At 31.1% G+C, this 11541-nt stretch overlaps 1 protein-coding gene across 1 annotated transcript; it reads right to left on the reverse strand.

Annotated features, from left to right (window-relative positions):
- Positions 1–2610: 2610 nt before the first annotated feature.
- On the reverse strand, positions 2611–5733 carry LOC115950797 (WAT1-related protein At5g64700-like). The gene is made up of 7 exons (XM_031068044.1): positions 5545–5733; positions 5406–5468; positions 5116–5232; positions 4416–4668; positions 3823–3981; positions 3343–3494; positions 2611–3040 (listed from the first exon to the last, which is right to left on the reverse strand). Exons 1-7 carry the CDS (start codon positions 5715–5717, stop codon positions 2872–2874), a joined length of 1086 nt encoding a protein of 361 aa, XP_030923904.1. The 5' UTR covers positions 5718–5733; the 3' UTR covers positions 2611–2871.
- Positions 5734–11541: the final 5808 nt, after the last annotated feature.

Here is an 11541-nt window from a genome sequence, read left to right on the forward strand (position 1 = left end):
AGTTGCAAGTTTAAGTCACAAGCTAACTATCTAACTAGACTAGAAGTTTTGTCTTGTGGTGCTCCAGCTGTCATGACCCTTCAGCTCCCCCTACATGCTTCACACGTGTCATTCTAGCGACTTGCTAGTCGTGAGATCTAGTCGCGAGACTCTTTTGAATTGCACACATCTTGAGTTTTCTTCACACTCTCTCACACACTACCCTTACATAATTCCCACTTAAATATAAGGTATCTAATTGCTAAATTACAAACCAATTTGGCACGAAATAAAACCAACACATAATTGAAAAAAATCAACCTTACAGAACCCATTGCCCAAAATTAATGTGGAATTCAATTTTTGAGTGACGCTATTAAATTTTAGAAGAGAATGAACATATATAAGTTTCTTTTAAGAAGACAACATATATAAGTTAAGACATGAAACAACAATTTCATATAATCAATTTAATTTTATTCTTAAATGATCTTCCATGAAAGAATTTTCTTATTTAGATGCCTAGTGAAAAAATATAGAAAAGCTCATAAAAATATTTCATATGATTGTTATTGGCCTAGAAAAAGCAAATGATAGAGTACTAGAAATGCTTTGTAGTGAGTTTCAAAAAGAAATGAATTCTTCTAGAGTATATTAAGGTCATTAAAAATATGTATGGCATAGTTGAATTAATGTTAAAACAATGAAAGAATCACAATTGAGTTTCCTATCCCAATTAGTTTACACCAAAGATCAGCTTTAAATCTGTATCTCTTTGCACTAGATATGGAAAAACTTACTAGCCTAAAACCATAGTTCAACAAGGTGTTGTAATATGTAGCAATACTATTTCTCTTGAAAAAATGAATATCCAATTACCTCTTTAATAAGAATTTTTTTTTTTCTTCGTGTTCAAAAAATAAATAAATAAATATATATATATATATATATATATATATATATATATATATATATTCCGTCCATACCATAGAAAATACTTTCCCTCTGCTCGAAGTAAGCTAAATAATACAAAAACCAAATCCAATATAAATTTTAGACATAATATAAAATAGAAATAACAATAATCTGAAATAGTACACTAGAACAAACTTGTACTATAATATTTTGATCCAATAAACAAATCTGAACGGATATTAGAATGAAATTGATAACTTCGACTAAAAACCCCAAAAAGAAAATGTTTTCCAAGAATCAAGATGCTAATTGAGTCTTTGCACAACTTTAAAAAACTTAAGTAATGAATTAATGTACTTATATTAGATAGGTGAGTTCTTTGGTTCAACTCTTCCATGTGCTCTTCGCCTGGTCCATAACCTTTGTGAATAGTGAATACAACCACAGAAACACAGTACCGTTATGCAATTTCAATAGAGAGTGACGCTTTCGTGCTTTCCACCCTTCAAGTTTTTAATTGGATGCTTTTTTCATGTACTAAATGATTTTGATGGTTGCAGGACAGCTTTATTTGCAAAAGCAGGGCAAAGCAATGGTGATTACTCATTGACAACTAGTGCCTGATATGAACAAGGGTTGTGAAAACTTTTCAGAGAAACTAAAGTCTACTCTGTTTTTGATAACAAAACTAAAGTCTACTCTAGAGGGTAAAATGGATTACGACACATGTACCTGTCATTATCTGTTTGTGTCCAAACCTACTTAGTCATTTTCCATGAAAGACCTAAGGATAGCATAATTTTGTGTGGATTTGAATTGTGAAGGTGTAGTGCTAGCACCAAATGTTGTTGAGTCTCATGTCAAACATATATTCAATTGATCTAAGATGTATAACATATAGGAACATCAATTGAGTAGTTAATATAATATATAGAAACATTACTTAACCCAAAAGCTTAAGCTTCATGAGTTAGGATCCAACAATATGGGACTTCATTCACATGTACACACCCAACATATTTCAACCAATCCAAACTTCAACTGTCCCCTTAATTAGTCCATAGAATCATTGACATCAGATATTAATTAATTGTTGGTGTCTTTTTGTTCCTGGAATGCTGTTCATTTCTTTAGCAAGGCCAAATTTCTTGTCCATGGCTTGGTAAAATGGGCTCTTTTTTAATATGGTGGGAACTATTCCCATCTTCTCTATCCCCAGTTCTTTGTTGTGTAGCGAAGGGGAAGAGGGAAACTTCCTCCCAATTTTTTTGGTCAATGAAGAATTTATTTTGAGAGAGAGAGAGAGAGAGAGAGAGAGAGGATATAAGCAATGTTTTTCCATCTTGATAAAAGAGTTACAAGTGCAGGTAAGTAATAGTGAGTTGACTTAGGTTGAAGACTTGAAGGAGCAAAGAAGTTGAAGGACAATCAAATACAAAACAGAGAGAGAAAGGAGTGAGGAAAAAAAAAGTGATCCTTAAGATTTAATAGATAATCAAGCTTTAGATAAGGCTAAGTGAATAATGTTTAGTTAATCCTGATATTGGAAAATGGATTCATGTAGTCAACCAAATAAGTTGGTAATATAAGTTCATTTAGTTGATTTGATAGTCCTCAGTACAACAATGAGCACAATTGTGGAAATACGAAATGTCAAAAGTTCCTATATTATTAGTTTTATATATATATATAAATTAATATGTGAATTTTGGCATCAAAGAGAGGAAGGAGAGATTCAAACTAGTAACCTCTTCTTCGTGAGACACCAACTTGAGTTGGTTAATACTTCATTAAGCGAAAGTACAGGGAGAGTTGAAACTAGTTCATATTGAGGGTAGGAATTCATGCATTCCATAATGATTATGGTTCCACATAATTTTGAAATATGGATGGAGCGATCACTAGCAAATAGATCAATCAATTCTCATGCCTTCTCGAGGAGCTTGGTTGCATTAAAATACTGAACTCCTGGCTATATCACACAAGCGAGGGTGGTTCATTACTAGCCACCTCTTCCTCTTTCGACTCTATACGTGGTATTTCAGATTGAACTTGTGCACCGCTTGGGATTTCAACACTTCGTTCCTTGCTCTTTCCCCACAAAACGCCGTAAAGGCTAACAACCAACAAGATCCCACCTAAGACACTACAAACAGAGAAAGATAATTAATGTCACACATAAATTTCCCTCCCTAATTGCATAACAAAATGACCAAGACTGTCTCTCACTAATTTTGAAACATCAAAAACTGCCAACTTAGTTTTTATGGGCTTTCCAAACATATTCGTCAACAAGAAAAGAGTTCACGGGTGATCATCAGAGCAAGTTAGGTCACTAAGTTATCCAAATAACAGTCTTCCCCCATTAACAAAAAATCAAATAAATTAAAGATGCATTACTTGAAGACTAATAAAAAAAACTATATTGTTATGGCTGGACCAACTCACCTGCCTAAACTAATGACATCGCCTAAGAGAAACACCGAGCCAATGATTGTAATTATCAGATTTAGTGGTGTTGACATGGCTTGGAAAACTGGCCCCTTCTTTTCTATCACCCATGCTTGTAAGTAGTATGAAACTCCAGTCACCATGGTTCCCTGTCAGAGAATGCAATTGCCTTTGTCATCTCTTTTGTATTGTTAAGCAAATTCAAACATGAAAAAAGAATAGAAACTAGGGAGACTATTCATATACATTAGGTCATTGACCATGTAAAGCGTCCTATCTCTATTCAAGTATCAATCAATTAGTTTAAGAGGGAATATCAAAGTTAAGTCCAGAAAGCTCTATGTCAAATTGACAAGTCCAAAATTTTCTTTTTCGCCAAGTCATTCAAGAATCATTTTTTTTAACTCTTGTGGGTTTAGGATACCACACCATCCAATGTATTAGGAAGACATGTCCAAGGATTATTTGTCTGCTTACACAGTAGACAACTGTTAGTAATCTAAGGTCCCAGCCCAACTTCCACTGACGAGGGTCTCTTTCAAAAGCAATGGCTACAACAAATGACTGAATTGCACTTGATAGGCACTGAAGGTTGGTGAAGATAAGCTTTGAAGAGTAAATTTTGAGAACCTGAGCCTGTATTGATCAAAATCAGTAACTCTGGTTAGTTATTACAAACATGGATTAGCATCTTATGGAAATGAAATGATATAATATATAAGTTAAAATATACGATTTGAATCATCAAGAGAAAAGTAGATTTTAAAATCACTTTTTTGCCAATTATGCTTCCACTGCTGTCCCTAGAAGCAGAAGGCAAAGTAATGTTCCCTAGGAGGTAATACAACCCACATGTGCCTCTAGTCACATATATCAGATATGACCTAGTAACTAGAAAGAGTGACATGTGGTCTGATTGCTTCAGATTTGACATGGAGCATGGGAGATCTAATAAATGGACTCTCTTCAAAATTTTCCCTTTCTTTTTACTTTTTTTATTATTTTTTAATCCTTGGTTAGAGCAATTTTGTGATTGATAAGTAGCACAAATTAATCTCCTAAAGTGGTACCTGAAGTACAAGCCACAAACCCCAACAAATGATTGAAATGAACAAAAAGAAACATCCCAGTGTCCAATTTTTGCCAGAAGAAACATGAAGTTGATGATCTTGGTTTTTATGAAGTCCAAATAATGGATGATGGATTAAGGGTTTCATCTGAGGGCCATTATAAAATGCAAGGATCATCACACCAGCCATGCACGCTATCAAACCTGCAACCTTTGCAATCCCAGGGATTGTCCTCATGGTCACTTTCTCCATCCTGCAATGCAGTGACTGTCAATTGACTCTAATAAATATAACTGAACTGACTCAACAGGCATAAAAATTTAGTATAATTTTACAGCTTCTTTGGTAATTTTATTGCAACTAACTTTTGATCAAACACAAAACTTTCAAACTTTTGGTAATAAATGAGCCTTAGTTGGGAATTTGACTGCTGACCCAAGGGGGAAATGCAGGGGTAGAAGCTTCTTTATGCAAAAAAACATTGACAATTTTAAAAATAGGAGCTTCTTTATGCAAAGTACTTTTTTTTACCGGAGTATCTAACATAACAAATTTTTACTACAAACATTACAGACTATCTAGTTTCTTGGTTTTCTTTCTCAATAACATTAAGAAAATGATGAAGAAAGAAAGAATAAATCAATAAAATCCTTATGTGACCCAAAAAAAGAAAAAAAAAAAAGAGATCGCAAATAACTACCTGAGCAACACTGCGAAGAAAAATGTTGTGACAGGAAGGCAATTTACTGTTGCAGCACCCAAAGTTGCAGATGTATAAATAAGGGCGACACAATAAATATTCAGGGACAAAGTAATCCTGAAATGCAAAATAGCTGGGAGATTATAGATCTAAAACTTCCTCCATATCAACAATATCAAACTTTTCAAACATAATTCACAATGTAAATTCATTACATTCTTGAAATGACTACAAGTTAAGAGGCATTTCTTTCAAGGGCACCAAGAGAAAGCTTTAAAAATCATACATACCCCACAAAAGCAAGCACAAATATTTTGCAGAAGATCATGAATGACAGCGGTGTTGCATTCTTCCTGGAATCCAAAACAAAACAACAAGGTTACTCTTATGAAATAAACAGCATAAAGAGAAGAAATCATATATAATTACCGTTCAAAAATCATGACGAGAGGGAATAAGAAAACAGTTCCAACTAGTTGTCTATAGAACATGAAAATGTAACTGTTCATGCCACCATTGAACACTGCTTTGGAGAGTAAGATCATGCCAGCATATATAGCTTGTATTAAAATCACAGCCAAATATGACTTCTTTGAACCCATTGACAATGATATAAGCTTGAACCTCTTGGACTTTATGTTCGGGTAGATCACAAAGACTGAAAGTGGTTTATATAGGCACCTCAATGATGAGAAATGACAAAAATCATTAATAAATAACCCATACCTTGTATAGTTAGGATGATTATAATAATTTCGTCAAAAAAAAGGATGATTATAATAATGGTTGCTAATGGTGCATCGATTCTCTAAGCAATATCGGTAATACTCTGTTGTAGCATTTTAATATTAAATGATTCCTAATCAAGGACGGACCTACACTAGGGCAGAGGGGCCCTTATATATATATATAATTAATCTCTCTCTCTTCCTCTAATGAAATCTAAAGGAAATCCAATTAGGTTTCAATTTAATACTCAATTTTGCACCATATGTCCTATCTAATTTTTAATTTTGTGCCAAGTATATTATTGAATGTAAAAATCGAGGAGTTCAAATCTAATTAGATTCTAAATTGAATTTTAATTGGAGTCCAATTTTGAGCCATATGTCCATCTAATTTTTAAAAAAAAATTGTGGCAAGTGAATTATTGAGTGCAAAACCTGAAAAGTCTAAATCCAATTAAATTCTAAATTATATATATATATATATATATATATATATATGTTTTAGAAATGTATGGTTTTAAAAAAGTGTAAGCTAATACTATATATAATTTGAACATTTTCTTAAAAAAATGTATAATTTGAATAGTGTAATTATAATTATTTTTAATTGTACTTGTACATATACACTGGCTTAGATAATGAAAATCTACAAATCTACTCCATTATTAACGAGTCCAAATCTTTTATCTCACTTTTCCTACTCCATCCTATGCTCCACCAATAAAAACTTGCCACATGTTCTCCTAATTAATTAATTACTACCATTAATTAATAATGGTGGTATTAATAAGTTAATAATGGTAGTATTTAATTAATTAGGTGAACATATGGCAAGTTTTTATTGATGGAGTATAGAGTGGAGCAGGAAAAGTGGAACTGGAGATTTAAACTCATTATTAACATGTAACTAAATTATATTAATAGATCAAAAACTCCTCTACCCCATTATTAACATGTACTCCCATTAAATTAGATTAATGGACTTAATTAATCAAAGGTTGGAAAATAGATTTAATTAATATTAATGGACTAATTAATATCTAACAATTAATTTGGGTAGTAAAATTAAAGCCCATTAGATCAATATTAATATCTAAAAATTAATTTGTGTAGTAAAATTAAAGCCTATTAGATTAATATTAATATTAATATTCAGCAATGAATATTGAAACCTTATGCAAAGGTTATCACCGCACATTCTTGGCGTGATGGTCACTCCACAAATACATAATTTTTGTGAGGTAGGGGGCAAAGGCCAGAATTCAAGTTTTTGAGTAGAAACTTCACACACATATACACTTAAATTAGATTAGAGTAAAATTTCTATCTTGTATCAAAAACTTTTAGATCTTTTTTTCCTCTCCTTAAATTGAATTCTTGGTAGCAAAAATGGATTTTCATCTCTAAGAACAGATTGGATGGCTTCACAATTCAGAAAAATATATTGTGATTTCATGAAATCATAATATACTCATTACTAAAAGTTTTTACTAATGATATGGAATTGTGATTCCAGGAAATTAGAATTCACAAATTCAGAAAATTATAATCCTATAGTAAAATGATTTGCTGTTTCGAATGATTTGTAAATCATTTTGATCTAAAACTTTAAACCATCAAAAAGTAGTTGTAAAAATTTTAGTACAAATGGCATTTTGTTTGCAAAAGGATAAATTAATTATTTTTAAGGAAAATTTATTATTCTTGTGATTGTACGATTCACAATTTAGTCCACAAACTTTCAACTTTTATATTTGACCATTAAGATTTTTAGACTAAAATAAAATCGTTAGAGTTCCATTCCATCCAAAGTACCCTTAAGGATTTCTTTTTAAATTAAACTTTAGGGATCAAAATGTAACAATTAAAAAAGATTGTGAGACTAAATTGTTCTTGGGTCAAGCCATAAGGGGATAATTTGTTTGTCCAAAAAATGGTAAAAACAGTTACTTTTGAATAAATCCTTACAATTTTATTTTAATCCAAATTTGAAATCATTAAAGTTAGCATTTGAAAATTTGTGTAAAGGTCTTTTTTTTTTTTTTTTAATTTTTGTATTGGCATTTTTTTAATGTAATTGAGTATTAGTTTCTTGTGTGTTTAAGAAGACTTCGGTTGAATAAGCAAGTGGTATTATTAAATACACAAGATTGCTTAAGAAATTGCTCAAGAAAAGTTGAAACTAAAGATCTCGATACCTGTCAGTCTATCGAGAATAAATGAATCTTGATACATCTTAACACCTCTCAATCTATCGAGTTTCCAAAAAACTGAACAATAATTTTCCGTTTTAACCCATGATAACTTGGGCCTTGATAGGGATTCATGTATTAGGATTCCATAGCATATTATAGATATATTTTATAGCCATCGTCATAGACACAAAGAGACAAGCATAACAGAAGTTTTGCGACATTTGTGTGCCTAGAGTTTTGTACTAAGCTACTACCAATTCATCAAAGGCTGGTTTGATGAACTTTGTAAAGCTACAACAATCAAGGAGGTTGTTGTGCTATTAGTCACAAATAGGAGATTTGTGCAAATGAGAATCTTGTTACAAGAAGTAGTCCAATTGGGGATTAAAGCTAAGCTTCCTCTAAATCAATAGGTTCTATTGTAGATAGGTACTTTGGGATAGCTATGGTAAGATTCCTTGTACTTGTAACATCTATTCTTGATAATGGATTCTTCGGAGATGGTGACCTGAAACTCACCCAGTGGAGTTTTGCCTGCAAGGGTTTTCCCCCATCATGATCAAATTACTATGTCAAACTTATTTTTTGTTCCACTTAATTTAGTTTGATTACTTTATTGTGCCTTATTTGGATTTGCATGTAATTTGGACTAATTAATCAATTTGGATTACTTGAGGTCAATTTATAACCTAACAATTTCCACTAATAACTGGTGTTTTGCTCATTGTTGGGTCTAATTATGTGTTCAACCATTAATGAAAAGAATAATACTTATTTATTGTTTTTTAGATGTTATACATTAAGTTTTTCAATTAAATTCAAATGCATATAGTTGCATCGACCAAATAAATATTATCTTCCCCAATGAGAATTTACTTTAATTTAATTGTGTATTTGAATTGAATTGAGGAACTTAAGGTATATCACCTAAGAAACTATACCCAAAAAAAAAAAAAATCCTAACAAACAAATGAAGAGAATTAAAAAATAAATAAATAAAAGCTTGTTTTTCATTATCCATTAACTGAAATAATTGAAAAATCAAGACATTCATTTTAATCATAAAACTATAAAAATAAAATAAAATAAAAAATTGCACTAGTGCCGTGGGCTAGTGAAGGGTGTCAAGTTAGGTTAGCGTGTTGAGTTCGTGTCGTGTCGAGATAGGAGTATTCAACTAAATGGCTTAACCTAAACCCTACTCATTTAATAATCGTGTTATGATCCTTCAACCCTAACCCGACCTGTTAAGAAGGCGGGTTGACTTGACCCAACCCACTTAACACGCTTAATAAACAGGTTGTGTTGGGTTGACGCAAATGTAACACAACCCATTTCAACTTGCTTAATATTAAATATAACATTCATCTAAAAATAATAAAATAATAAAATAAAAATTTACATCTCAAAAGTAGTGCATGCACTTCAAGTCCTCAACCCATTTCAATTTCTAATTATATCCCTTGTAAGTTTTTGTAATTACTCACTTTTCTTTTTAAGTTTAAAATATAGGTTGGATATAAAAATTATTTGAAAAATCTAAAATAAAATGAATATTTATTTGTTATATGAGTTAAACGAGTTGTGTTCAATGTGTCATTTGAGATCAACAAGAATAAATTGGCGTGTTAAATGTGTTTATTGCGGGTCACATGGGTTGACCCGCTTATGACACGTTTCTTCTTGTATCGTATTCAGGTCGACCTATTTATGACCCAAACTCGCTAAGGCCCAACTCTAACCTGCAAAAACCCGTGTCGGGTTCATGTCGTATTCACGAGTTGGGCCAAACATTAGCACCATAAGGTATATCACCTAAGAAACTATACCCAAAAAAAATTCCTAACAAAAAATGAAGAGAATTAAATAAATAAATAAATAAATAAAAGCTTGTTTTTCATTATCCATTAAGTGAAATAATGGAAAAATCAAGACATTCATTTTAATTATAAAACTATAAAAATAAAATAAAATAAAAATTTGCACTGGTGCTGTGGGCCAGTGAGGTGGTTGTTATTTCTACTAATACTACCTATATAAAAAAGCGTGAATAGCTTTTCTATAGTAAGTTTGGTTTAGTGTGTTTTGTCTTTTATAGAATTTTGGTTTGGTATAGCTTTTATCCTTTATTAAGCCTAAACATTTAGTTTGTGTGAGAAAGAAAAAAACTCTAATATTAAGAAATTTTATGTCTATAACATTTTCACAATACTTTCATAATAAAATCATAAGTGACAAATTATTATTGGCTATTATTGGTGGAAAAAAAAATAATTCGGTGATAAGTTTAAATTAGAACCAATAGTAAATTATCACATTAGATTTTGTTGTGTAAGTGTTATAGAAATATTGTAGATGAAACACTACTCATCTTCATATTATATTTCCTAAATAAGGAGAAACAGAGGCTTTTAGTTAAACATGCAAAACTTGTATGAAAAAGGCGAAGATGCCCTTTTGGTTGGTCAATTGCTAAGCCAAAACTCAACGTTTTAGCTAACCTCTTTTTCCCTTTCTATTATTTCATTTATATGTATTGACATTGGTTTGATACTTTGAGATCGTCTAACTCTATAAAAAGTGTGAATAGCTTTTTACAGTAGGTTTGGTTTCGTGTAGTTTTTGTCTTTTATTGAAGTTTGGTTTGGTATAATTTTTGTCTCTGTTGAACCTAACAGTTAGTTTGGATGAGAAAGGAAAAAAAAAAAACTTTAATATTAAGAAATGTCATGACTATAACATTTTTATAATACTTTCATAATAAAATTATAAATGACAGATTATTACTGACTAGTATTAGTGGGGAAAAAATTTCAATGACAAGTTCAAATTAGAATCAATAACAAATTACCACATTAAATTTTGTTGTGTAAATATTATAGAAATGGTGTAGATGCAGCACTTTTCATCTTAATATTATATTTCCTAAATAAAAAGAAATAGAGGCTTTCAATTAAACACGCAAAACTTGTATGAAAAAGGCAAAGAGGTCTTTTTGGTTAGTCAATTGGTGAGTCAAAACTCAGCATCTCAGCTAACTTCTTTTTCCCTTCTTATTTTTCATTTATATGTATTGACATTGGTTTGATACTTTGAGATCACTTGTATTAACTATATAAAAAGTGGCTATGCCACTACAGTGTTCTGTACTGTGAATTTTGGTTTCGTGAGTCCTTTGTCTTTGTCCGTTTGTGGAGCTACAGTGCCACTTGGCACTGTAGCTATAATAGCTACAGGTTTTTTTTTTTTTTTTTTTTTCAATAATCGGTTTGTTTTTTTTTTTCTTTTAAATATTTATGTAAGCTGGTATATATATTGTTATATTAATACAAAAAATTTTACAATATTTTCATAATTATTGACTTGTCAATTTCTTACAAGTCAAAATAAAATAATAAAATATGAGACTGTGACCAACCACAATTAAAAATAAATGTTTTGAGAAAATGTTACAACACTTATTGTGTAGTTTTTTTGGTTTATTCAACTAGCATGGTAGCTAC

Source organism: Quercus lobata, chromosome 6 (genome assembly GCF_001633185.2).
Source record: "Quercus lobata isolate SW786 chromosome 6, ValleyOak3.0 Primary Assembly, whole genome shotgun sequence".
Lineage (NCBI taxonomy): Eukaryota > Viridiplantae > Streptophyta > Magnoliopsida > Fagales > Fagaceae > Quercus > Quercus lobata.